Source organism: Mauremys reevesii, linkage group 14 (genome assembly GCF_016161935.1).
Source record: "Mauremys reevesii isolate NIE-2019 linkage group 14, ASM1616193v1, whole genome shotgun sequence".
NCBI lineage: Eukaryota > Metazoa > Chordata > Testudines > Geoemydidae > Mauremys > Mauremys reevesii.
The window spans coordinates 13,990,292-14,016,839 of NC_052636.1; the positions used below are offsets into that span (position 1 = coordinate 13,990,292).

The following is a 26,548-nucleotide window of genomic DNA, read 5'->3' on the forward strand; positions in this document are numbered from 1 at the left end:
CACAAAAAAAAATCAGACACTCCTGATTGCAACAGGTGGTCTCCTGGCCCACCCCCCACCCCTCCCTTAAATGGCTCTCACCCCCTGAGCTGCAAGGACCCAGGCACTGCGCCCCCTCAGTTGTCTTCGTCGCTGTCGTCGGGGCTGATGGCCGGGCTGGTGAGGCTGTAGGTGGGCGAGGTGGGGCTGTAGCCGGGCGAGGTCGGGGAGTAGGTCGAGCCCTTGGGCGAGGTGGGGCTGTAGGTGGGGGAGGTGGGGCTGTACTTGGGGGAGGTGGGGCTGTAGGTGGGGGTGTTCGGGTAGTACTTGGGGGAGGTCGGGGTGTAGACGGGGGAGGTCGGGGAGTAAGTCGGCGAGGTGGGGCTGTACTTGGGGGTCGTGGGGCTGTAGGTCGGCGAGGTGGGGCTGTACTTGGGGGAGGTCGGGCTGTACTTGGGAGAAGTAGGGCTGTACTTGGGGGAGGTCGGGGTGTACTCGGGCGAGCTGGGGCTGTAGGAGGGGCTGGTCGGGGTGTACTTGGGGCTGGTCGGGCTGTAGCTGGGGCTGCTGGGGCTGTAGCTGGGCGAACTGGGGGTGTAGGTTGGCGACTGCGGGGTGTAGCGGGGGCTGGAGGGCGAGTAGCTCGGAGACGTCGGGCTGTAGCTGGGACTCGTCGGGCTGTAGCTGGGAGAGGTGGGGCTGTAGTTTGGCGAGGTCGGGGTGTAGTTGGGGCTGGTGGGGCTGTAGCTGGGCGACGTCGGGCTGTAGCTGGGGCTGGTGGGGGTGTAGTTGGGGGAAGTCGGGCTGTAATTGGGGCTGGTTGGGCTGTAGCTGGGCGAGGTGGGACTGTAGCTGGGTGAGGTCGGGCTGTAGCTTGGGCTAGTGGGGCTGTAACTAGGCGATGTTGGGCTGTAGCTGGGACTGGTGGGACTGTAGCTGGGCGATGTCGGGCTGTAGCTAGGACTGGTCGGACTGTAGCTGGGCGATGTCGGGCTGTAGCTAGGACTGGTGGGACTGTAGCTAGGCGACGTCGGGCTGTAGCTGGGGCTGGTGGGACTGTAGCTGGGCGACGTCGGGCTGTAGCTCGGACTGGTGGGACTGTAGCTAGGCGACGTCGGGCTGTAGCTCGGACTAGTCGGGCTGTAGTTGGGGCTGGTGGGAGAGTAGGAGGGGGACGTGGGGCTGTACGAGGGGGAGGTCGGGCTGTAGCTGGGGCTCTGGGGCGTGTACCCTCCGGGCGAGCGGGGCTCGTACGCCGGCGACGTCGGCGAGTAGCTGGGAGACATGGCCCCACCTGTAGGGCGGAGGAAGAGGAAAGGGGGTTGTTAGAGGTGGGGGAGCGCGGCGGGGGGCGGGGGACACGGGCCAAGCCCCGAGACTCACCTGGCGATGGGACGTAGGGGCTGGAGGGGCCCGGGGAGCCGGGCGAGCCGGGGGTGGGGGACCACGCCGGGGAATAACCCGGGCTGAAGCCGCTGGCATCGGAGGCGGCGCTGGGGGAGAAGCCGGCGGCGCCGGGGGTCATGCCGCTGCCTGTGGGGGGCGACAAAGAGGGGTGGGTTAATTTCACCCCCGACTGGGAGTAAGGGGGGGACAGCAGAACCCATCCACTGCCCGCCAAAGGATAAACTCCCCCCCCGCCCCACACACACACCCCCATACGCACCAACACTCGGGGACCAGGCTCCGTAGGCCGGGGTGGCCCCCTGGTTCCAGGGGGTCATGGCGGGCGACATCCCCCCCATGGGGCTGGGGGCCGAGCCGAAGAACATGCCGGTGGCTGTGGGGAAGGAGAGCGGAACATTAGAGCCGAGAGGAGCAGGGTGACGGAGGGGGAGAGGTGACATCAACCCCCCCACCCTGGCTGGGCAAGAAGCCACCCCCCCCCCCCCACCAAAGCCATCCTGGCTCCCAGCCCGACCTGCTCTAACCCACCAGCCCCCGCTCCCCTCCCAGAGCCGGGGAGAGAACCCAGGAGTCCTGGCTCCCAGCCCCCCCCTGCTCTAACCCACCAGCCCCCACTCCCCTCCCAGAGCCGGGGAGAGAACCCAGGCGTCCTGGCTCCCAGCCCCCCGAGCCGGGGCGGGAACCCAGGCGTCCGGGGGCGGTACTCACGGACGCCCACGCCCAGCCCGGGGATGTTGGTGGGGATCTCCATGCCGTATTTGCACTTCTCGGCGTCCAGCAGCAGGTCGAAGCAGCCGGTGCCGGCGGGCGCCAGCTGCCCCAGCATGATGTTCTCCGACACCCCCTTCATGGGGTCGCTCTCCCCGTGGGCCGCCGCCTCCATCAGCACGTCCACCTGCAGGGGGGAGCCGGGGGTCAGGGGCTGTTCCTGGCGGGGAACGCAGGGGCCGGGAGCCCCCCACAGCACCCCCTGCTGGCAGGGGCTGGGACTGGGGTACCCAGGTGCCCCCCCAAATAGTCAGCCCCCGTGTCCTGCCCCCACAGTGCCCCCTGCTGGGAGGGGCTAGGACTGGAGGAGCCAGGAGCTCCCCCCGAGCCAGCCCCGCTGCCCCGCTCCCCCCAGCTGGGAGGGGTTAGGACTGGAGGAGCCAGGAGCTCCCCCCGAGCCAGCCCCGCTGCCCCGCTCCCCCCAGCTGGGAGGGGTTAGGACTGGAGAAGCCAGGAGCTCCCCCCGAGCCGGCCCCCCCAGCGCCCCCTGCTGGGAGGGGTTAGGACTGGAGAAGCCAGGAGCTCCCCTCGAGCCGCCCCACCCCGCCCCCCCTGCCCGAGGGCCCCGGCTCACCGTCTCCTCGAAGGAGCACTTCATGAGGGGGCCGGTGTCCTGGCGGTTGACCCCGTGCCGGGTGATGGCCATGAGGTGCCCGCGGCAGGTCATGGTGTCGCAGAGCAGCGCCAGGTGCCGGTAGTTGACGTAGGAGCCGTCGAAGGAGATGACATGGTAGAGCTCCCGCTCCAGGGCCTTGCGCACTGCCTCGATGCCCAGCACCTGGGGGGGGGTCACCGGAGCCCCCTTAGCATGGGGCCCCCTCGGCTGGGGTGGGCAACGGGCCCAGATACTGCAGGGTCTCCCCGCAACCTCCCCTGCCCTAACCACCAGCCCCCACTCCCCTCCCAGAGCCGGGGAGAGAACCCAGGAGTCCTGGCTCCCAGCCCCCCTGCTCTAACCCACCAGCCCCCACTCCCCTCCCAGAGCCGGGAGGAGAACCCAGGAGTCCTGGCTCCCAGCTCCCCCTGCTCTAACCACCAGGCCCCACTCCCCTCCCAGAACCCGGGAGAGAACCCAGGAGTCCTGGCTCCCAGCTCCCCCTGCTCTAACCACCAGGCCCCACTCCCCTCCCAGAGCCGGGGAGAGAACCCAGGAGTCCTGGCTCCCAGCCCCCCTGCTCTAACCACCAGACCCCACTCCCCTCCCAGAGCCGGGAGGAGAACCCAGGAGTCCTGGCTCCCAGCTCCCCCTGCTCTAACCACCAGGCCCCACTCCCCTCCCAGAGCCGGGAGGAGAACCCAGGAGTCCTGGCTCCCAGACCCCCCTGCTCTAACCACCAGCCCCCACTCCCCTCCCAGAGCCGGGGGGAGAACCCAGGAGTCCTGGCTCCCAGACCCCCCTGCTCTAACCCACCAGCCCCCACTCCCCTCCCAGAGCAGGGGAGAGAACCCAGGAGTCCTGGCTCCCAGCCCCCCCTCCCCACCCAGAGCCGGGGAGGGAACCCAGGCGTCCGGACTCACGGTGAAGATCTCCACGATGTCGTTGGAGGTGGTGCGCACGGGGTCCACGTCCTTCTCGCTCAGCACCCGCATGAGGCTGACCCCGTCCGTCTCCAGGATCCACTCCTGCAGGGCCTTGAACTCCCCGTCCTCCGTGATAATGATCTTCTTCTTGTTGTCTGTCTGGGGCAGGTGCATGTACACCTGGGGGGCGGAGGGGGGGGGGGGAGACACAGGGCAGGTCAACGCTGCGTCCCGGGGGGCCGGCCGGGGCCCCCTCGCCCAGCGCTGAGATGCAGCCACCTCTGTTAATCCGGGGCTCCCTTTGGGGAAATGCAGCTGGTGCTGGGGTGGGGCGTGGGAGGGGTTGAACAGCTGCACAGCCCTCGTACCGGCCGTTTAGGACAGGAAGTGACGGACGTGGCGTGACTGAAGCTACAGGGGGAGGACAGGGAGTGACCCAACGGGATCTCCCTCCCCCCTGAGATGGCCTTCACGGATGAGGACCCTGGTTTCACATCCGTGGTGGTGGTGGGCAGTGAGGGGAGAGCGCCCCCTACTGAGCCCTTCACCCGGCTCCTGCAGCACAGCGCCCCCAGCTACCCAGAGTGCCCTGGGGCCGGCCCAGCCCTGTCATCACCCCCCAACTGGCTCTAGCCAAGTTACCCAGAGTGCCCTGGGACAGGCCCAGCCCATCACCCCACCTCCCCCCCCTCCCCCCGGCTCTAGCCAAGTTACCCAGGGGGCCCTGGGGCAGGCCCAGCCCTGTCATCACCCCCCAACCAGCTCTAGCCAAGTTACCCAGAGTGCCCTGGGGCAGGCCCACCCCGGCCTAGCCAAATTACCCAGGGTGCCCTGGGGCAGGCCCAGCCCTGTCATCACCCCCCCCACCCAGCTCTAGCCAAGTTACCCAAGGTGCCCTGGGGCCGGCCCAGCCCTGTCATCACCCCCCAACCCGCTCTAGCCAAGTTACCCAGCGTGCCCTGGGGCAGGCCCAGCCCTGTCACCCCCCACCCCCGGCTCTAGCCAAGTTACCCAAGGTGCCCTGGGGCCGGCCCAGCCCTGTCATCACCCCCCAACCAGCTCTAGCCAAGTTACCCAGAGTGCCCTGGAGCAGGCCCACCCCGGCCTAGCCAAGTTACCCAGGGTGCCCTGGGGCAGGCCCAGCCAGGCTCTAGCCAAGTTACCCAGGGTGCCCTGGGGCAGGCCCAGCCCTGTCAACCCCCCCCACTCCCCTGGCTCTAGCCAAGTTACCCAGAGTGCCCTGGGGCCGGCCCAGCCTGGCTCTGTCACCCCCCCCCCCCCCGCGGCTCTAGCCAAGTTACCCAGGGTGCCCTGGGGCCGGCCCAGCCGGGCTCTAGCCAAGTTCCCCAGGATGCCCGGGGGCCGGCCTGTCACCCCGGCCTGCGGAGCCCCCTCACCTTGCTGATCTGCTCGATGCCCTGCAGGGTCATGTCCGTCAGCATGTTCGACTCGATGCAGCGAAGGAAAACGTCGTCGTCCATCTTGTCCACCACCTCCTCCTCCTGCGCCGCGCGGGGAGAGGGGCTGGGTTAGCGACAGGCAACGCCTCCCCGCCCCCCATCTCCCCCCGCCCCCCAACCCAGGCACCCACCTCCTGCATCTTGTTCTCGTCGCTGTTCATGATGCGGATCCGCAGCACCAACTTCTCCGCGTTGTCGTCATTGAAGATACAGTTCAAGTCGTCCCCGAAGCCTGCGGCGGGGAGGGGAGCCGTCAGCGGCGCCGTGGGTCAGACCCCCATGCCCCTGCGCTCCCCCCTCTCCCCAGAGAGCCGCCCGGCCCCATAACCCATCTCACACTGTGGGGTGAGGTTCAGAGGAAGGGGGGGGGAACCCCCACGTGTGTCTAATTTTGCATTAATGCTTCCTGACCCCTGTAGGCCGGAGCCCTGAAGCATGAGAGAGGATTGGAATCTGCTTCAAAGCAGAGCTATTGGGGGGCGGGGGGGGTGAGGAACACATCTCTGCCCCCCCTGGCTGGGATGGCATGAAGGCTCCTGCCACTTTGGAGGTGGTGGGGGGGGGGAGACCGGCCCCCTATGTCCCCTCACCGGCGTTGATCTTCTCCGCGATCTGCTCCATGGTGAGCTTGCGGTCGGTCATGTGCTTGCGGTCGAGCTCGACCCGCAGCAGCCAGGGCGAGATGCGGCTCACGTCGAAGTCGGGCATCTCGTAGTAGACGTTGACCCACTCCTGGTCCTCGGCCACCACCGTGCTCTGCGGGTTGGGGTCGTAGTAGATGGCGGTGTTGGCTGTCACCTTGCGTAGGGTGGTGTGCTCCAGCCGGCACAGGATATCCTGGGGGTGGGGGACAGACGGGGTGAGGGGGACCCCACGCAGCGTCCCGTCCCCCCGTGCGACACCGGAGCCCCCCGGCCTTACCTTGGCCCGCTCGGCGTCCCGGGCCGACTGCCCCAGCAGGAAGACGGTGAGGGAGGGCGTCTTGGGTTTCTTGGAGATGTTGATCAGCTCCTTGAGCCGGGGCACGCCCAGCGTGACGTTCTTGGCCGAGACGCCGGCGTAGTGGAAGGTGTTCAGGGTCATCTGGGTGGCGGGTTCGCCCAGCGACTGGGCCGCCAGGGCGCCCACCATCTCGCCCGGGTGAGCCTGCAGGAGGGGGCGGGAGACGGCGTCAGAGCCGCCCGGACGGGCCCATCTACCCCGGCGTCCCGCCTGGACGGGCCCATCTACCCCGGCGTCCCGCCTGGACGGGCCCATCTACCCCGGCGTCCCGCCTGGACGGGCCCATCTACCCCGGCGTCCCGCCTGGACGGGCCCATCATGTCCCCCCCTCCTGTCCTGCATTAGGCCAGCTGCCCCCCACCCGACACCAGCCCCCCGGCGCTTACGATGGCCTGGTTGAACTTGGATTCGATCTCGCCCAGCAGCCAGTCGAAGGCCTCGCCGCTGAGCCGGAACTCCTCCACCATGCGCCGGCTGCAGAGCGTGGAGCGCAGGTGGATGTTGAAGAGGAGGGTGGCGTTCTCCTGGGCCTGCCGGCTCAGCGGGTCGTCCCCGTTCACGATCACCAGCTTCTTGCTCAGCTCCTTCACGCCTGGGAGGACACAGCGTGAGACGCGCCCCAGGGGTCACCCCAGCGCCCACAGAGCCACCCGGGGTTCCCCCTACCCCCAGATGTGCCCCCCCTCAGGCCAAGACACTCCCCCTGGCCCCTGGATCCGCCCCCACACCCTGAGCTCGGACACTCCCCCACCCCCAGATCCGCACCCTCCCCAGGCCAGGACACTTTTCCCCCTGGCCCTGCCCCTCCCCCAAGCTGGGACACTTCCCTTCCCCATATTTGCCCATTCCCACCCCCCCCCCCCAACCAGTTCAGACAAGATCAGACCCCCACAGGCCAGTACCCACTCCCCACCCCCCGAATTGGACCCCGGACCGCGCCAAATTGGACCTGAATCAGACCGTGGCCCCTCCAGGCCAGCACCCCCCGCCCACAGGTCAGCACCCCCCAGATCAGATCTGGGCCCCTCCAGACTGGCACCCCCCCCACCCCCGGATCGACCCACAGGCCCCTGGAGCCAATATCCTCCCCTCCCGATGAAACCAGTCCATGGGCCCCTTCCAGTCCAGTCACCCCCACCCCAGCACTGGATCGGACCAGGACTCCTCCAGGGATGGTACCCCTCCGCCCCGCCCCAGACTGGCATCCCCAGGTCAGTTCCAGGGTCCCTGCACAGAAACGCACCCCTCCCCCCCGGCTGTCCCAGCATGCCGTGGGGCTGGCTGTCCCAGCATGCCGTGGGGCGGGACCCACCTTCCACCACCTTGATGGGGTGCAGGTCGGAGGGCAGCCGGGCGTTGATGTGGAAGATCTTCTGGGCGTTCCAGATCATGCGAAGCAAGTTGCAGGGCAAGACCACCTGGGGGGGGGGGGTGTGGGGGGGAAACGGGGGCTCAGCACATGGAACAACCCAGAGCCTCCCCCCACACCGCCGGGTCCTGAGGTTTAGAGTCAAGAGCAGGGGGCTGGGAGCCCGGACACCTGGGTTCTCTCCCCGGCTCTGGGAGAGGGGGCTGTGGTTGAGGAGGCTGGGAGCCAGGACACCTGGGTTCTCTCCCCGGCTCTGGGAGGGGAGTGGGGGTGGTGGGTTAGAGCAGGGGGGCTGGGAGCCAGGACTCCTGGGTTCTCTCCCTGGCTCTGGGAGGGGAGTGGGGGCTGGTGGTTAGAGCAGGGGTGCTGGGAGCCAGGACTCCTGGGTTCTCTCCCCGGCTCTAGGAGGGGAGTGGGTGAGAGCGGGGGGGCTAGGACTCCTGGGTCCCGCTCACCTTGCTGTCGCCGGTCGGGAAGATGACCCTCAGCACCTCGCGGTCCTCGCGCATCTTCTCGAACTCCCTCTCCAGCTCGTTCTGGATGTGCGCGTTGCTCAGGATGTCCTTCACCATCTCCTCCTGCAGGGTGCGCCGCAGCGCCCGCTCGTTGGTGTAGTCAAACTTGAACCTGGGGGGGCGAAGGGCCAGGGGTGAGAGCTGGGGGGGGGGTCCCCACACACCCACCCATGGGAGCTGCTCCCTCACACCCCTCCCTCTGAAACCTTTCCCCACCCGTACTCCCAAATGCACAGCTTCTGCCCCAAAATGCAGCCACCTCTGGGGCGGGGCGGCCAGTTACCCGGGGACCCCTCGCCCGGCGCTGAGATGCAGCCACCTCTGGGGCGGGGTGGCTGGTTACCGGGGGACCCCTCGCCCGGCGCTGAGATGCAGCCACCTCTGGGGCGGGGCGGCCGGTTACCCGGGGACCCCTCGCCCGGTGCCAAGATGCAGCCACCTCTGGGGCGGGGCGGCCGGTTACCCGGGGACCCCTCGCCCGGTGCCAAGATGCAGCCACCTCTGGGGCGGGGCGGCCGGTTACCCAGGGACCCCTTGCCCGGCGCCGAGATGCGGCCACCTCTGGGGCGGGGGGGAAACAGCGCCCCACACGCCCAGGGCGAGGTTCGCTCACTTCTTCTCGAAGGCCTTGTTCGAGGGCTTGAGGGTGGCCAGGTTCTGGAACTCCACGCTCTCCCCGGCCAGCCCGTCCTCGCCGTAGCGCAGCTGCACCACCTGGTTGATGGAGTTCCGCACGGTGGCGTCATATTTCACCATCACCGACTCCATGGATTTGATCAGCCGCCGCTGGATGTACCCTGGGGAGGGGGAAGTTGGGGTGTCAGCTGGGGGGGCAAACATCTTGGGCACTGCCCGGTAGATACCCCCAAGCAGCACCCTGGCACCCCCATATTCACCCCCCACGAGTTCTCAGTACACAAGCGACACTGACTCGGGCGAAGGATCTTTCCAGCAAGCTGGAAAAAACACTCAAAAAAGGGGGACGCCCCCCCACAACTCGACACCTGCCTGGGGAACCAGGACTGAAGCGGGGGTCCCGCCTGGAGATGTCCCGATTTTTTGGGGGGGCTTTTTCTTGCACAGGCACCATCAGGGAAGCTCAGCTGGGCGCGAACGTCTGCGTGAGCGCAGGACCTGGAGGGGTTTGCAGCTTGCCGCGGCATCCCAGTGCGAGGGCGCCCCCTGCCCCGCCCCACAGTGCCCCCCCCACCGGGGGCCGCGGCTCACCGGTCTCGGCCGTCTTGACAGCCGTGTCGATGAGGCCCTCGCGCCCGCCCATGGCGTGGAAGAAGAACTCGGTGGGCGTCAGGCCGGCCAGGTAGGAGTTCTCCACGAAGCCCCGGCTCTCCGGCCCGTAGTCGTCCTTGATGAAGTGGGGCAGGGTGCGGTGCTTGAACCCGAACGGGATGCGCTTCCCCTCCACGTTCTGCTGCCCCACCACGGCAATGACCTGGGGGGGGGGAGAAAGGGGGGGAGAGTCACCCCGGTGCCGACCCCCGTCCCAGCCCCAAGCCGGGACTGGGTCTCCCCCTTTTCACCCAGCCCCCCACCCGTCTCAGCTCTCGCCCATTGGCCCCCGGGATGGAGCCCCACAGACTGAGATCAGCCCCCCCATTGTGACGGGGGACTTCACAGCCCCTCTACCGACCGTGATCCGCACCTGGGACCGAGGGGCCGGCTTGATTCCCATGCTGGGGGTTCCCCAGGGGCCCGACGGAGGGGCGGCCCCAGCTCCCGGCTCCGCGCACGCGGTTCCCCAAATCTGTCTGTGGGGGGGGGCATGCTGCTTCCCTCCCCACCCCCAGCCCCACAGATCCTACAGGGAGGCTGGGGGCAAGGGGATAAACTAACACTGGGTGGGCGGGACTGGAAGAGAGCCCCTCCCCCAACCAAGGGGTGGGGCTGGGAGAAGGCCCCTCCCACCACCTCAACCCAGAGGGTGGGGCTCAGAGAAGGCCCCTCCCACCTCCCCAACCCAGGGGGAGGGGCTCAGCAGAGAAGGCCCCTCCCACCTTCCCAACCCAGGGGGTGGTGCTGGGACAAGGCCCCTCCCACCTTCCCAACCCAGGGGGAGGGGCTCAGCAGAGAAGGCCCCGCCCACTCCCACCTTCCCCACCCAGGGCCCTTTCCACCTTCCCAACCCAGGGGGAGGGGCTCAGAGAAGGCCCCTCCTACCTTAGGGAGTGGGGCTCAGAGAAGGCTCCTCCCACCTTCCCAGCCCAGGGGGAGGGGCTCAGGGAAGGCCCCTCCCACCATCTCAACCCAGGGGGAGGGGCTCAGGGAAGGCCCCGCCCACTCCCACCTTCCCCACCCAGGGCCCTTTCCACCTTCCCAACCCAGGGGGAGGGGCTCAGAGAAGGCCCCTCCTACCTTAGGGAGTGGGGCTCAGAGAAGGCCCCTCCCACTCCCACCTTCCCCACCCAGGGCCCTTTCCACCTTCCCAACCCAGGGGGAGGGGCTCAGAGAAGGCCCCTCCCACCTCCCCAACACAGGGGGAGGGATTCAGAGAAGGCCCCTCCCACCTTCCTAACCCAGGGGGAGGGGCTCAGGGAAGGCCCCGCCCACTCCCACCTTCCCAACCCAGCGGGTGGTGCTGGGACAAGGCCCCTCCCACCTTCCCAACCCAGGGGGAGGGGTTCAGAGAAGGCCCCGCCCACCTTCCCAACCCAGGGGGAGGGGCTCAGGGAAGGCCCCACCCACTCCCAGCAGCAAGGCACCGAGGCAGCAGCCTGTCCACAGGTTCTAGCCCCAGCTCGGCCGGCAGCGCCCACCTGGGAGATGTTGATCTTGGAGCCCTTGGCGCCCGACACCACCATGGATTTGAAGTTGTTGTACTCGGACAGGGACTTCTGGGCGGAGGAGCCGGTCTTGTCGCGGGCGTCGTTCAGGATGCGGTTGACCTGGTTCTCGAAGGTCTGCCGCAGCGTGTTGCCCGGCGTGGGCTCCAGCTCGTTATTGTGAGCCTTCTCGATCACCTGGGGGGGGGGCGGGGTGAGCGCCGGGGGGCGCGGGGTCCCCAGAGCCCGCTTCCAGGCCCCCCCCCCCCGCCACCCCACGAGGTCCCCTGAAACCCAGCCCCCACTTCCCCCAGACTCTGCCCCCACTCCAAAGCCAGCTTCCACTTCCCCCAGACTCAGCCCCCAACCCAAAACCCAGCCCCCACACCCCTCCATTGCCCCCAAACCCAGCCCCCCACAACCCAGCCTCCACACCCCTTCACATCCAGCCCTCCACTGCCCCCAGAGCCAGCCCCCATGGCCCCTGAAACCCAGCCTCCTTGCCCCCACAACCCAACCCCTGCATAGTCCCCAAAACCCAGCCCCACCGCCCCAAACCCCCACCTCCATGCCCTCAATCCAGCCCCTCAAAACCCAGCCTCCACACCCCTCCACTGCCCCCAAACCCACCTGCCTCAGTCCTCCACAGCGCCCCAAACGCCAGCCCCACAGCTCGCCAAAGCGCAGACCCCCACAGCCCCAAACCCACCTTCCTCAGTCCTCCACAGCTCCCCAAACGCCAGCCCCACTGCTCTCCAAATCGCAGACCCCCACAGCCCCCTGAAACCCAGCCTCCTTGACCCCACAACCCAACCCCTGCATAGTCCCCAAAACCCAGCCCCCACTGCCCCCAAACCCCCACCTCCATGCCCTCAATCCAGCCCCTCAAAACCCAGCCTCCACACCTCCACTGCCCCCAAACCCAGCCCCCACTGCCCCCAAACCCACCTTCCTCAGTCCTCAACAGCTCCCCAAACGCCAGCCCCACTGCTCTCCAAATCGCAGACCCCCACAGCCCCCCGACCCCACTGTCCCCCCAAACCCATCAACACCCCCCTCAAGCCCCAAAACGCAGATGCCCACTGCCCTCCCAAACCCCGGCACAAAGGGGCCAGGCCAGCTCCCCCGTCCCCCACTGTGTCCCCTGATCCCGCCCCCCACATCCCTGGCACCTCTATGACGTCCTGCTTGGCTTTCTTGATGGTGTTCTGAATGTCCTGGTAGGTCTTTGCGTCAGCGATGGAGTCCCCAATGCCGATGGTGTGACCTGGGGGGAGACAGTGTAGTCAGATCCGGCCCCCCACCCCGTCCTGCTGAGCCCCGGGCCGGCCCCAGCAGGACCCACCCACGAGGAATGGGCAGGGAGGGTTTCTGGACTCCCAAGGCACATGACAGACCTGGGGTCCCACCTCCAGAAAAGCAGCAGTGTAGGCTAGGGCTGGGAGCCCGGACGCCTGGGTTCTCTCCCCAGCTCTGGGAGGGGAGTGGGGGCTGGTGGGTTAGAGCAGGGGGGCTGGGAGCCCGGATGCCTGGGTTCTCTCCCCAGCTCTGGGAAGGGAAGTGGGGGCTGGTGGTTAGAGCAGAGAGGGCTGGGAGCCAGGACGCCTGGGTTCTCTCCCCAGCTCTGGGAGGGAAGTGGGGCTGGTGGTTAGAGCAGGGGGAGCTGGGAGCCAGGACTCCTGGGTTCTCTCCCTGGCTCTGGGAGGGAAGTGGGGGCTGGTGGTTAGAGCAGGGGGGCTGGGAGCCAGGACGCCTGGGTTTTCTCCCCGGCTCTGGGAGGGAAGTGGGGGCTGGTGGTTAGAGCAGGGGGGCTGGGAGCCAGGACGCCTGGGTTCTCTCCCCGGCTCTGGGAGGGGAGCAGGGGCTGGTGGTTAGAGCAGAGGGGGCTGGGAGCCAGGATGCCTGGATTCTCTCCCCCGTTCTGGGCGGGGAGTGGGGGCTGGGAATCAGGGTCCTTCCTGACATCGGGCGATCCCCCTTTGTCTCAGACCGGAAGGCGTCCTGTGCACGGATTATCTCCCTCTGTGAGGTGCCCGGCCCGACGGGACCCCGATCTCTGTCCCGGGGGCGGGGGGGCGAGTTCGCGCTGTGCCCAGGCCGACGGGGGACCCCCGGTCACCCCCATAGCACGTAGCAGCAGCCAGCAAGGCGCTGGAGCAGGCACTCGGGGGCGGGAAGCTCCCCGCACGGACTCACCCTCAATGAGCAGCCAGTTGTTAATGACCGTCTGGATGTTGCTGTAGAAGAGGCGGGTGGTGTCATGCCCCATCTCCAAGTAGGAGATGTGGACCAGGGAGCCGGCCGAGGTGCCGAGCGATTTCTTACACAGGATGCCCATGATCAGCTCCCCGTTCTCCACGATCACCTGGCGGGAGAGGCGGTCGGATCGGCTGTAGGATGTCGCCAAGCGTGGCGAGGTGGAGGAACCTCGCAAGATAACCCTGCGCCCTGGTGCTATACTCAAGGGATCTGCCTTGATCTGTTCGCGATCCCGTATGATCAATTCATAGGATCATAGAATCACAGACTTGAAGGTCAGAAGGGGCCATTACGATCACCTAGTCTGACCTCCTGGACTCACCCACCCACTCCTGTATCAAAACCTTTGTCTGAGTTACTGAAGTCCTCAAAATCGGGGTTTGAAGACCTCAAGGTGCAGAGGATCCTCCAGCCAGTGACCCCTGCCCCATGCTGCAGAGGAAGGCGGAAAACCCCCAGGGCCTCTGCCAATCTGCCCTGGAGGAAAATTCCTTCCCGACCCCAAATATGGCGATCGGCTAAACCCTGAGCATGCGGGCAAGATTCAACAGCCAGACACCCAGGAAAGAATTCTCTGAATTAACTCAGATTCCATCCCCATCTAACATCCCATCACAGGCCATTGGGCCTATTTACCTGCTAATAATCAAAGATCAATTCATTGCCAAAATTAGGCCATCCCATCCCCTCCATAAACTTATCAAGCTTCGTCTGGAAGCCAGATACGTCTTTTGCTCCCCTCGGAAGCCTGTTCCAGAACTTGACTCCTCTAATGGTCAGAAACCTTCGTCTAATTTCAAGGCTACACTTCCTGATGGCCAGTTTATATTCAAATCCACCTCTCGGCGTGAAATCCATTGATTTCTGGTTCATTTCAACCCCCCCGTTGGCATCTCCCGCCACAGGAGAGAGGGGGCGAGTTTTCCGAGCTCGCGCGGTGCAGATCGCTCCGTACAGCGCAAGCCAATATAAGTCGGGGTTCACACGCACAGGAGCGCTGGGGATCCCCCTAGCGGAGTCCTCCCACAGAGAGCTGATGGGGAGACACTGATTCGGGGTGAGCTGGCACTGCAGCTCAGCGGCACCCCCGGGGGGGAAGCCGGCACCCCGGCCCGGGCAGGTACCTTGGTGTCGCCGGGCGAGATGTGCTTGTAGGGCCCGCTGTCCTCGTCGTCGGGGTGGGTGCTGTGGGTGCGGATGCAGTTGATGTGGCCCGGGATGATGAGGGAGAAGATCTGTTTGCCCGTCCAGAGCGGGCGGGGTTTGAGGATGGCCGGCTGGGGCACCTTGCCGTCCCACGTGGATAGGAACATCAGCAGGTTCATCACCTCACCCTGGCGAGAAGGGGGCAGCGTCAAGGAGGGGGAGACCTCCCCCGGCCCAGCGTGCCCCCACCCCCCCGCGATTCGCGCCCGCTCACCCGCTCCAGGAAGACGTCGCGCTTGGTGAACTTGCGGACGGCCGTGAGGGTGTCCTGCACGATGCCCATGACGGGCCGGTTGGACTGGGGGGTGACGATCATGCGGGGGACCATGGCCAGCTCCTGGATCTCCGCCCGCGTCTCCAGCGACTGGGGCAGGTGCAGGTTCATCTCGTCCCCGTCGAAGTCGGCGTTGTAGGGGGTGGTCACGCTGGGGGGGAGAGGGGAGCCCGTGAGGGGGGGCTGTGCCTGGCAGATCAGCCCCCCCATGGGAGCAAGCCGGGGTCGCGCCAGGGGCTGGGTTAACAGAGCCCCATTCGCTCCACCGGCACCGCCCACAGCTTGGGGGGCTCCCACCCACACGGGGGGTCTCCCGGATGAGGGGGGATCGAGAACCCGGGCGGGGAGGGGACCCTCACCTGAGGTTGAGGCGGAAAGTGGACCAGGGCAGGATTCGCACCCGGTGCCCCATCATGGACATCTTGTGCAGCGTGGGCTGCCGGTTGAAGATCACGATGTCCCCGTCGCACATGTGTCGCTCCACCTGGCGGGAGGCGGGGGGGGTGAGTGGGGCGGGTCCCCGGCCTCCTGGAATCCCACCCCACCCCCCTGCTCCCACCCCCAGAGATCCCACCCTGCCCAGCCCCCGCCCCCCTGCTCCAGCCTCCCACCCCCCGAGATCCCACCCTGCCCAGAGCCAGCCCCTCTCCTCCAGCCTCCCACTCCCAGAGATCCCACCCTGCCCAGACCCCACCCCCCCTGCTCCAACCTCCCACCCCCAGAGATCTCCAGCCTCCCACTCCCAGAGATCCCACCCTGCCCAGACCCCGCCCCTGCTCCAACCTCCCACCCCAGAGATCCCACCCCACAGACCCCGCCCCTCTCCTCCAGCCTCCCACCCCCAAGATCCCACCCCACAGACCCTGCCCCTCTCCTCCAGGCTCCCACCCCGAGATCCCATCCCCACCCCTTCCAAGCCTCCTGTCCCACCCTCACACCCTTCCCCAGCCAAACTCCTGAGACCCCTCCTCATCCACCCAACACCCTCCTACCCCAGACTCCCATCTGGGGCGCTCCATCTCCCCTCCCATCCTCCCCACAACAGCCTCCCACTCCAGAGACCCCATCCTCAACCCTCCCCAGAGACCACCTCCCAACACCCTTCCCCAACCACCACGCCCGATACCCTCCCCAATCTGAACCACACACCATCCCACCCCGAACTGCCCGACCCCATACACCCCTCCCCAATCAGACCCCCCCCCACACAACCCTCACCCCTTTTAAGGTATGGAAACCCCCACCGGGGTGATGGGCAGGTTTCTCTGGGAGATCGGGGAACCTATTGCCCTGAAAGCCAGGCACCGACTCCCATCTGGGAGCGCTCCAACTCCCCAGGGCCAGGCCCAGGCCCAGCCTGCAGCCGCCCCCCACCCCCCGGCCACGCCCACCTTGTAGCCGATTTGCAGGTGGAGGTCACTGGGCTTGGGGTGGAAGCGCAGGTCGATGCGGTCGCCGTTGTCTCGGATGATGTACTTGGCGCCCGGGTACTGGCTGTTCCCCCTGCGTACCAGCTCCTGGAGCCTACAGTGGAGGGAGCGGCAGAGGCGTTAGCTGGGGTGGGGGAGGGGGGAGATCCGGGCCCTCCCCTCCCCTAGCCCCACCGGCCGCCCCACCTGTCGATGTTGAAGGGCGTGACGATCTCGGCGAAGGTCATGTTGGCGGCAATGGAGCGGGGCACCCCCACCTGATCGATGGAGAGGTTGGGGTCCGGGGTGATGACCGTCCGGGCGGAGAAATCCACCCGCTTCCCCATCAGGTTCCCCCGCACGCGCCCCTCTTTCCCCTTCAGCCGCTGCTTCAGGGACTTGAGGGGACGCCCTGATTTCTGCATAGCCTGCCGGGGGAGGGGGAAAGGAGGGGGTTAAGATTAGCGGAGCAAGGGGGGGCACCCCCACCCTGGGTAAAGCAGGGCATGCAGGAACCACCCTCATCATTAAGACTACAAGTCCCAGCATGCCACACTGGGCAGCCAAGGCAAGCCGGAGACTACAAATCCCAGCATGCAATGCTGCACCGGAGCCAATTGGCCCAGCAGGGACACCGCCCCACATGCAAGTCTCCATTACAAGCCAAGCCAACTACAAGTTCCAGCATGCAATACTCGGCCGCACATGCTGGTCTACATAGTCTCTGGATTGGCTTCCAGTGCAGCATTGCATGCTGGGATTTGTCGTCTCTGTATTGCATGCTGGGATTTGGCGCACCATCACAAGCAGCCCACAAAGACCACAAATCCCAGCATGCAAAGCTTCATGGTTAAAAAAAACTACGAATCCCAGCATGCAGTGGTCCATCATAATAAAAAAAACTACAAATCCCAGCATGCACAGCACTGCCAGGCTCCCAACCCCCCTAGGGGAGCCAGCCTCACCCGGGGCAGGCCGGGCAGCTCGTTGTCCACCATGGTGGCCACGTGGAACTGCAGCAACTTGACGTCCTCGGCGATGACGTGGGCGGCCGCCCCGTTCTGCTCGTTGCGCCGCAGCTGGTTGTTGATCTTCACCACGTCCGCCAGCTTGTGGGTCAGGTCGTCCTGAGAGAGGGGAGACAGCAGGAGTCAGGGAACAGCCCTGGGAGAGAACCCAGGAGTCCTGGCTCCCAGCCCCCCCTGCTCTAACCCACCAGCCCCCACTCCCCTCCCAGAGCCGGGGAGAGAACCCAGGTGTCCTGGCTCCCAGCCCCCCCTGCTCTGACCCACCAGCCCCCACTCCCCTCCCAGAGCCGGGGAGAGAACCCAGGTGTCCTGGCTCCCAGTCCCCCCTGCTCTGACCCACCAGCCCCCACTCCCCTCCCAGAGCCGGGGGGAGAACCCAGGAGTCCTGGCTCCCAGCCCCCCTGCTCTAACCACCAGCCCCCACTCCCCTCCCAGAGCCGGGGGGAGAACCCAGGAGTCCTGGCTCCCACCCCCCCAGCACGAACCCACCAGCCCCCACACCCCTCCCCGAGCCGGGCCGAGAACCCAGGAGTCCTGGCTCCCAGCCCCCCAGCTCTAACCCACCAGCCCCCACTCCCCTCCCAGAGCCGGGCAGAGAACCCAGGAGTCCCGACTGCCACCCGGGGCCGACCTGGTTCCTGGCCGAGCCCTGCATGACCACGGCGGGCCGGACGGAGAGCGGGGGCACGGGCAGGACGGTGCAGATCATCCACTCGGGCCGGGCGTACTTGGGCTCCATGCCCAGGATGAAACACTCCTCGTCCGAGATGCGCTTGAAGATTTCGTGCACCCGCTCGGGGCTGAGCAGGATTTTCTTCTCCTGCGAGTCCTCGTTGACGTGTTTCCACTCGGCGTAGAGCTCCAGCCCGGTGCGCCGGATGCGGGGCTGGTACCGCCCACAGCCGCCGTGACCCTGCGGAGGGGGAGGGAGGGAGTCCCGGGGTCAGGGCCGGCCCAGCGGGGTCCCTCCGTGACCCGATACGATGTTCTGAAAATACGCTAATAGGTGTGAATATGATGCAAGTGGAATATGCTTCGTGCAAAACGTCTCTTGTACGGGATGATTACAAAGCTTATGATCTGCTGAGCAGGGCTGCCGGGGGGGGGGGGGGCGGCAAGTGCAGCATTGCATGCTGGGATTTGTCGTCTCTGTATTGCATGCTGGGATTTGGCACACAATGCACCATCACAAGAGGCCCACAAAGACCACAAATCCCAGCATGCAGTGCTTCATCATAAAAAAACTACAAATCCCAGCAGGCAGTGGTCCATCGTAATTAAAAAAAAACTACAAATCCCAGCAGGCAATGTTCCATCTTTTCCGAAATTGGGCTGACAGCGCATGGGGTACAACGTCCCAGCATGCAATGCTTTCCCAGGGGCCCCCACGAGAGTTTTTCGGGGCCCCTGGAGCGGAGTCCTTCACTCGCTCTGGGGGGCCCGGAAAACTCTTGCAGGGCCGGGCCCCCGGAGCTTCTTCCGCTCCCCGTCTTCGCCGGCGGGGGGTCCTTCCGCTCCGGGGCGGAAGGACCCCCCGCCGGCGAATTACCCCCGAAGTGGGACCCGCCACCGAAATGCAGCCAGGTCTTCGGCGGTAATTCGACGGCGGCGGGCCCTTCCGTTCCGGGACCTACCGCCGAAGTGCCCCGAATTACCGCCGAAGCGGGGGCCCCTCCGGCACCGAATTACCGCCGAGAGGGGGCCCCTCCGGCACCGAATTACCGCCAAGAGGGGGCCCCCCGGTGCCAAAGACCCCAGGCTCCTGGAATCCTCTGGGCGGCCCTGCTGCTGAGTGTGCTCATCCGATTTGTATGAATGTATCAGTCTTGTCTCGGAAACTAGGAACATGAAATATAACTCCCTGTAATTATGCAAAGTGTGGGCCGTTAACGGTGGCTTGGCATCTCGACGGCTCCCGTTCACCAGGACGATTGGTTGTACGGGGCTCTGTTTACTTGCAAGGGTACGTCTATGCCAGCGTTCGACGCATCGGGGATCGATGCACCGCGTCTCGTCGGGACGCGACGCATCCATCCGCGAATCGACGCCCGCACTCCACCTCGGCGGGAGGAGGAAGCGGCAGCGACGGGGGAGCCGCGCCCGTCGACTCGCCGCCGTGAGGACGGCCAGGGAAGTCGAGCTATGATACTTCGACTTCTAGCTGATGGTGCGTATCTTAGTTCGAACCCCGCCACCCCCCAGCTAGTGTAGCCCAGGCCTCAGTTTCCCTGTATGCTGGCAAGTGGGTAATGAAATCTTACAGTGCCATGTGACCACGTCACCGGGTCTGGACGCCATCTTTAACCCGGTGCTTTTCCGTTTAGGAAGAGGATTCCCGCCTTGTGCAAAAGCTATGTAAGGGGGTGGAACAGAACACAGGGGGATGCAGTCACGAGAAACCCCCCCCCGGCTACCGCCTGAGCTGAAACAAGGGCTGTGCGAGGGGAAAGGATCGGTCCCAGACTAGGAAGGAGTCTAGTCTGTAAAAGAAGCTGATTGGAACATCTCTGAGGGCGAGATTTACCTGTATTCAGTTTCTTAATGTATTAGGCTTAGACGTGCGGGTTTTGTTTTATTTCGCTTGGTGACTTGCTTTGTTCCAGCTGTTATGACCTGGAACCTCTTAAATCCTCCTTTTTATGCTTGATAAAAATCCCTTTTGCTTATTCGTTAACCCAGAGCAAGCAAAGCTTTGGGTTCAGGCCTGGGTGTGGGTTGCAGCAGGCCGGCGTGTCTGGCACAGCCAGGCAGGGTTCTGGAGTCCCAAGCTGGCAGGGAAACGGGCTCAGAGGGCGCCTCAGCGCATCAGGGGGCAGTTCCCAAGGGGGGGGGTTCTCTGACCCAACCCCGTGGCACCCTCTCTACCTTCTCCTTGGTCAGGTCCTCGTCGCCGTCCGGCTGCTCCACCCCGAACTTGTTGTCCATCTCCTCCCCGCCTTCGCAGATGTTCTTGCCTTTGCAAAGGTCGTACACGTGGGTCAGGCGCTTCTTGGGTTGCCCCTTCGACTTGCCAAGGATGTCCTTGATTTTCGGGTTGTTCTGCAGCAGGGGGGCAGACACACGGCGGGGGGGTGACCCAGGGAACCCCGAGATCGCCGGGGCGAGGTGGGTGGTGATGGGTCCCCCCCAGGGGATGGGTCTACGGCAGAGGTCCCCAAAGTGTGGGGGGCATGGAGGAACGTCTGGGGGGCGGGCCAGCCCCCACAAGGGTGGGGAGGGAGCGCCACCTAGCCCCTCCCTGCCCGCAGCTCTGTTCCGCTCCCATCCCCAGCCACATCTCAGCCCCCTTACCCATCCCCATTCCCCCACCCCACCTCCGAGCCACGTCCCTGCCCCTGCCCCCTAAGAGGCTCCGCCTCTGCCCCCAGCCCTGTTCACGTCCCAGCCCCACCCTGGAGCCTCCCGGTCCCAGATCCACCCCCCGCTGCAGCCTCGGCCCCCTTACCCATCTGCGTCCTCGCTCCCCGCCAGGCGTGGACCGGGCTAACAGGGGGGTGACCCTCAAACATTTGGAGACCACTGATCTATGGTCTTACAGAGCAAGTGGGAGCGGAGGAGGGACTTGGCTCAGGGTGGGGAGGGGATGGAGTTCCGGGGGGGACAATTGTACTGCCCCCCCCCCGCGGGGAGCGGGGTCGGCTCACCGAGTCCACCAGCAGCTTGGAGCAGAAGAAGCAGACGCAACGCAGCACTTTCATGGTCTTCCCCAAGAAGCCCACGTGGAAGACGGGCTTGGCCAGCTCGATGTGGCCGAAGTGGCCCGGGCACTCCGTCATGTTCCCTGCAGGGAGAGCGGCCCCCGGTGAGCGCCGCGGCCACGGCACCCCAGAAACACCCACGCAGGTGGCCAACCCGGCAGGTGCCCGCCTGGGAATGTTTGGGTCTTGGGGGGCGGGGAATGGGGCCTGTCATCTCTAGGGGGCGCCGGCTCCCATCCGGCCCCAGGGTAGGGACAGGCTGGCTCGGGGGGGCAAGGATCCCGCCCCACACTGCCCTCAGGAGCGAGGGCTTTCGGTCTCACCCGCACACGTCTGGCACCGGCCCGTCTTCTCGATCACTCCTTGCCGGGGGTCCATCAAGCCCCCCAGCTTGGGGCGGCCCCCCTCCGTCGTCTCGGGGTACTTGATCCCCCCCTCCGTCACCGACATCCGTTTCTGGGAGGGTGGCAAAACGGAAACGGAGGGTCAGGCTGGGGCGGGAAGCGGCACCACGCCCAGGGGAAACTGAGGCAGGCACCGGCATGGCAGCACAGGGTGGGCTGTCAGCCTGGGTGACACTGCATCCGGAGATCTTCTGGATTATGGTGGCTCCGACCTCTATCCCAATATCCTGTCTCCAGCAACGCCCCAAAGCACGACAATTCACCCCTTATGAAACCCGGGCTACGATTCCTGTCAACACCTCGCCGTTTGCAACGACTGCCTCCACTTCACGTGGCATGGAGTTCCACAGGTTAATTTGCATCGGCTACGCCTCCCACGCCCAGCACCAACCTACAATTAACCTGCCGGGGCTTTCCAACTAAATCAGATCAGGATCTCCAGAAAGCTATATCAGCGGCTCCCAGTAAGCCAAGGAGCTGGTAACTTTGCATTGTTTACCGACCGCATTTTAGCAGCAAGGGCTAAGAAAAATTAAGGATCCATCCCAAAACCTCTTCCGATTGGCCGTTGTAAGAGCTAACTGATTATATTGTGAGCTGCTACGCGTGACCCTGTGTCAAAAACTTTCTGAAAACTCCTTCAATACCAGCACTCGCCTCCGACTAGATTTTTCGGTTACGATTTTTCGACCTGCCTTCGCCGCGAACAGCGCTTCAAAATTACCGCGCCAGGACAACGGGCGCTCAGACCATTTCGGGTATTTGAGCACAGCTGGCTTTTCGTACGGCCAATTTCCCCCGCGGAGGAAAAAACATTGAACGGTGGCTGGAAGATCACAAAATTTGGCAGGATTCGAGCGGAGGTCCTGCACCTGAAACGGTTTGAAATTGATTTTTTTTTCAAATCGCATTGCCGGCGTCACTTTCAAATCGATCTGAGCATAAGAACGGCCGTACCGGCTCAGACCAAAGGTCCATCTAGCCCAGTGTCCTGTCTACAGACAGTGGCCAATGCCAGGTGCCCCAGAGGGAGTGAACCTAACAGGTCATGATCACGTGATCTCTCTCCTGCCATCCATCTCCATCCTCTGACGAACAGAGGCTGGGGACACCATTCTTACCCATCCTGGCTAATAGCCATTCATGGATTTAACCGCTATGAATTTATCCAGTTCTCTTTTAAACGCTGTCCTAGCCCTGGCCTTCACCACCTCCTCTGGCGAGGAGTTCCACAAGTTGACAGTGCGCTGCGTGAAAAACTTCCTTTTATTTGTTTAAAACCTGCTGCCCATTCATTTAATTTGGTGGCCCCGATTTCTTGTATTATGGGAATGAATAAATAAATAACTTTTCCTTATCCACTTTCTCCACATCACTCGTGATTTTGTACACCTCTATCATATCCCCCCTTAGTCTCCTCTTTTCCAAGCTGAAAAGTCCCAGCCTCTTTAATCTCTCCTCACATGGGACCCGTTGCAAACCCCTAATCATTTCAGTTGCCCTTCTCTGAACCTTTTCATCCGACGCTCTGCAAATTGCGCCCAAAAACGTTTCGAAGGAATTAAGCCAGAAATATTTGCACCACGGTTCCCTGTCTGTCTCCAGTTCCACCCCCGGTGTATTAAAACTCTGCACGCCAACGCAATCGGGGTGAAAGGTCCCCCAACACCACCACTGGAAAAGTGTTACGAAGATCGAGGTTGCTCCCTGAGTCCGGGAACAAACTGCCCAAAACATCCGATTTCGCGCTGAGTCGTACATCTGCCTGTCCCCGCCCATATTCCACAGCTGTCCCCCCATGATCCCAGTCGCAAGCACCCCCAAAACTTGGTCTCACTTTTCCACACCCTTAATTAGGTTATGTAGCCACAAGAGTCCTTCGCTTCCAAGTGTCCTCAATACCCCAGTTATGTCATACCCCTCAGCTGATCCATGTACCCCGACACCAGTATATGCGCTCCCCAACTCCCCCACACACACCCCCCTAAACCACATCACCCCAAATGTATTGCCTACACCCCGTGTATAATGCAGACACTACCGAAGAGGCCTCGGGTCTCTGTACACCCCCCTCACTCTGCATAGTACCCCACAATGGTCCCTCACTTCAATGCATCCCCCCAATAGCATCACTGGGCAATGCAGGCCCCCAGATAACACTACAGTGCGGTATGTACCCCTATTTCACTGCACAGCACCTCACTCGCTGTACCCCACTTTTCACCACATTCCAGTACGTTCGCTAGATACAACTATGCTGTGCAATGCACCCCCAGTGCAACACACAGCATCCCCCAATGCACCCCCAAATGTTACATTGTGCACAGCCCTCACACACCATCACACTGTGCAATGCACCCTCTAGTGCAATACACTGCTTCCTGCACTCCATTGTACCCGCAGATACCACTTTGCTGTACAATACACCTTATAGTGAACTGGGGGTCGGGATGCCTCAGGGGGTCACGGGGTTATTACATGGGGGTCGCAAGCGGTCGGCCTCCACCCCAAATCCTGCTTTGCCCCATTTATAATGGTGTTAAATATATAAAAAGTTTTTTTTAATTTATAAGGGGGGGTGGCACTCAGAGGCTTCCTATGGGAAAGGGGTCACCAATACGAAAGTTTGAGAATCCCTGCACTACGCTGTGCAACACCCCCTAGCGTCATGCACAGCCCCCCAACGTCCAATGCACCCCCGGACACCACTCCACTGTGCAAGGCCCCCCCCTTGGCAATGCACAGCCCCTAACCTCCCATTCAGCCCCAAATACCACTCAACTGTGCAAGGCACTCTCTAGTGCAGTGCAAAGACCCAAGGCACCCCCAGATAACACTAAGCTGTGCAATGCACTCTAATGCACTCAATGCATAGACCCCCAACCCCAGCGCACCCCCAGATAGCACTAAGCTGTGCAATGCTCTCTAATGCAATCAATGCACAGACCCCCACAACCCCAATGCACCCTCAAATAGCACTAAGCCATGCAATGCACCCCCTAGTGAATGCACAGACCCCCAACTCCCAATGTATCCCCAGACACTTCAGTGAGAATACAGTCTCCTCCATGGCACAGCCTCCAAGCACCCCCAAAATACCACTCTCTAGTGCAATGCACAAGCCCCAACGCACCCCCAGATAGCACTAAGCTGTGCAAGGCACTCTCTAATGCAATCCATGCACAGACCCCCAACCCACCCCCAGATAGCGCTAAGCTGCGCAATGCACTCTCTAATGCAATCAATGCACAGACCCCCCCCAATGCACCCTCAAACAGCACTAAGCCGTGCAATGCACCCCCTAGTGAATGCACAGACCCCCAACGTATCCCCAGACACTTCAGTGAGAATGCACTGTCTCCTCCATGGCACAGCCTCCAAGCTCCCCCAAAATACCACTCTCTAGTGCAATGCACAAGCCCCCAGGCACCCCCAGATAGCACCAAGCTGTGCAATGCACAAGCCCCCAGATAGCACCAAGCTGTGCAATGCACAAGCCCCCAGATAGCACCAAGCTGTGCAATGCACAAGCCCCCAGATAGCACCAAGCTGTGCAATGCACAAGCCCCCAGATAGCACCAAGCTGTGCAATGCACAAGCCCCCAGATAGCACCAAGCTGTGCAATGCACAAGCCCCCAGATAGCACCAAGCTGTGCAATGCACAAGCCCCCAGATAGCACCAAGCTGTGCAATGCACAAGCCCCAACGCACCCCCAGATAGCACTAAGCCGTGCAATGCACCCCCCTAGTGAATGCAGAGACCCCCAACGTAGCCCCAGACACTTCAGTGAGAATACACTGTCTCCTCCATGGCACAGCCTCCAAGCCCCCAGATAGCACCAAGCTGTGCAATGCACAAGCCCCCAGGCACCCCCAGATAGCACGGAGCCGTGCAATGCACAAACCCCCCAGCACCCCCAGATAGCACTAAGCTGTGCAATGCACAACCCCCCAGATAGCACCAAGCTGTGCAATGCACAAGCCCCCAGGCACCCCCAGACAGCACGGAGCCGTGCAATGCACACCCCCCCACAACGCCCCCCTCTCCAATGAATTCGCTGGTGCAATGCAGAGCCCCCCCGCCCCCGCAGCGCGCGAAGCTGTGCAATGCAATGCAATGCACCCCCCCCCCCCGGGCACCCACCATCTCATCGGGGCTGAGGATGCCGAACTGCACGCGCTTGATGGTGCGCAGCGGGCACGCGCTGTCCCCGGAGGGCGGCCCCCCGTGCATGGCGGATCACGTGACGCGGCCGCGCGCGCCGCGGCGGCCTCCTCCGGCGGGCAGCAACCGTCGCCCCCCTCCCCCACTCCTTTCCCGCGCTTCCCGGCACCGGGGCCGCCTGCTCCCCGCTTCACCGGGGGGGGGAACCTTCCCCCGACCCCCGCCGCCCCCGGGCTCCGACGCGCGAGCTCGCCCGGCCGCCGAGCCCCCTCCCTCCGATCCGTCCCCGGCGCGCTCCTCAGCGCGACTGAGCCGCGAACGGCCGGGAGCCGCCTTATATAGCCTCGCCCCCACGCTGGCCCCGCCCACCCCTGCCGCGGGGATAGCCCGGGCCTGGCGGCAGGGGCGAGCACGCACGGGAGGAGGGGGGGGCGTGGTCAGGCCTGGGAGAAGGAAGGGGCGGTGGGAGAGGGGGCGGAACCAAGTGCAAAGGCGGGGAGGGGGGGGGCGGAGCCCGCTGTTGTGTGAGACCCTCCATGTGAAATTTGGGGAGGGGATTGTCCTCCCCCCTCCTTTATCAGCCAAGGGAGGGCTTGGTACGTGCCGGAATGCCCCACCAGCCTTTCCCCAACAACAAATCTCCCACCCTCTCCGGTGGTAATGGTACGCGCTCATGAATAATTAACCCTAACGTTCGTCCCCCTCTATGCATAATTCATGAGGGTGGGTGAATATGCATGAGGGGGAAAAGGCGGGGCCGGCCGGAAAGGGCCGGAGATAGCCGAGCGTCGCGCCAGCCGGGGAGCGAAGCCAGCTGAGGAGCGAAGTCGAGGCTCGGAGTGCGGCGGCGGTGGGGGGAGGGGTCGGAACGCTCCGGGCGCGGCCTGGCGGAGCCGGGGGCCTCGCGTGAGGCGCCTGCCGGGGAGGCGCCCCGCGGCCCGGCCGCCCGGGCTGGGAAAGGCCGCGGCTCGGGCCTTCGCCCGGAGCTAAATCCGAGCGCGGAGCTGGGCTGGGAGGGCCGCTGCCGGGTTAGGGGCCGGGGATCCGGGGCGCTGCCCGGTTAGGGGCCGCGGGGATCCGGGGCGCTGCCCGGTTAGGGGCCGGGGATCCGGGGCGCTGCCCGGTTAGGGGCCCGGGAGGGATCCGGGGGCGCTGCCCGGTTAGGGGCCGGGGATCCGGGGAGGGGGCGCTGCCCGGTTAGGGGCCGGGGATCCGGGGCGCTGCCCGGTTAGGGGCCGGGGATCCGGGGGCGCTGCCCGGTTAGGGGCCGGGGGATCCGGGGGCGCTGCCCGGTTAGGGGCCGGGG

The 26,548-nt window shown here is 64.6% G+C and overlaps 1 protein-coding gene across 1 annotated transcript; it reads right to left on the reverse strand.

Annotated features, from left to right (window-relative positions):
* Positions 1 to 25,406, reverse strand: POLR2A (RNA polymerase II subunit A). The gene is made up of 29 exons (XM_039500003.1): positions 25,222 to 25,406; positions 20,996 to 21,128; positions 20,619 to 20,755; positions 19,840 to 20,013; positions 17,606 to 17,887; positions 16,912 to 17,073; positions 16,154 to 16,374; positions 15,929 to 16,061; positions 14,897 to 15,021; positions 14,478 to 14,688; positions 14,182 to 14,391; positions 12,995 to 13,163; positions 11,971 to 12,065; positions 10,793 to 10,996; positions 9,249 to 9,471; positions 8,635 to 8,818; positions 7,962 to 8,133; positions 7,450 to 7,555; positions 6,524 to 6,729; positions 6,057 to 6,281; positions 5,726 to 5,972; positions 5,267 to 5,367; positions 5,073 to 5,177; positions 3,673 to 3,855; positions 2,729 to 2,932; positions 2,095 to 2,281; positions 1,646 to 1,759; positions 1,363 to 1,512; positions 1 to 1,273 (listed from the first exon to the last, which is right to left on the reverse strand). The coding sequence occupies exons 1-29, from the start codon at positions 25,309 to 25,311 to the stop codon at positions 117 to 119; spliced, it is 5,910 nt and encodes a 1,969-aa protein (XP_039355937.1). The 5' UTR covers positions 25,312 to 25,406; the 3' UTR covers positions 1 to 116.
* Positions 25,407 to 26,548: the final 1,142 nt, after the last annotated feature.

Bases quoted from the DNA above. Each gene is read 5' to 3' on its own strand.
- POLR2A (XM_039500003.1), bottom strand. From the start codon at position 25,311: ATGCACGGGGGGCCGCCCTCCGGGGACAGCGCGTGCCCGCTGCGCACC. The intron at 13,164-14,181 runs GTACCTGCCCGG...CTCTCCCGCCAG, and splicing joins TCTCGCCCGGCGACACCAAG to GTGATCGTGGAGAACGGGGA. The intron at 7,556-7,961 runs GTGAGCGGGACC...CCCCCCCCCCAG, and splicing joins TCCCGACCGGCGACAGCAAG to GTGGTCTTGCCCTGCAACTT.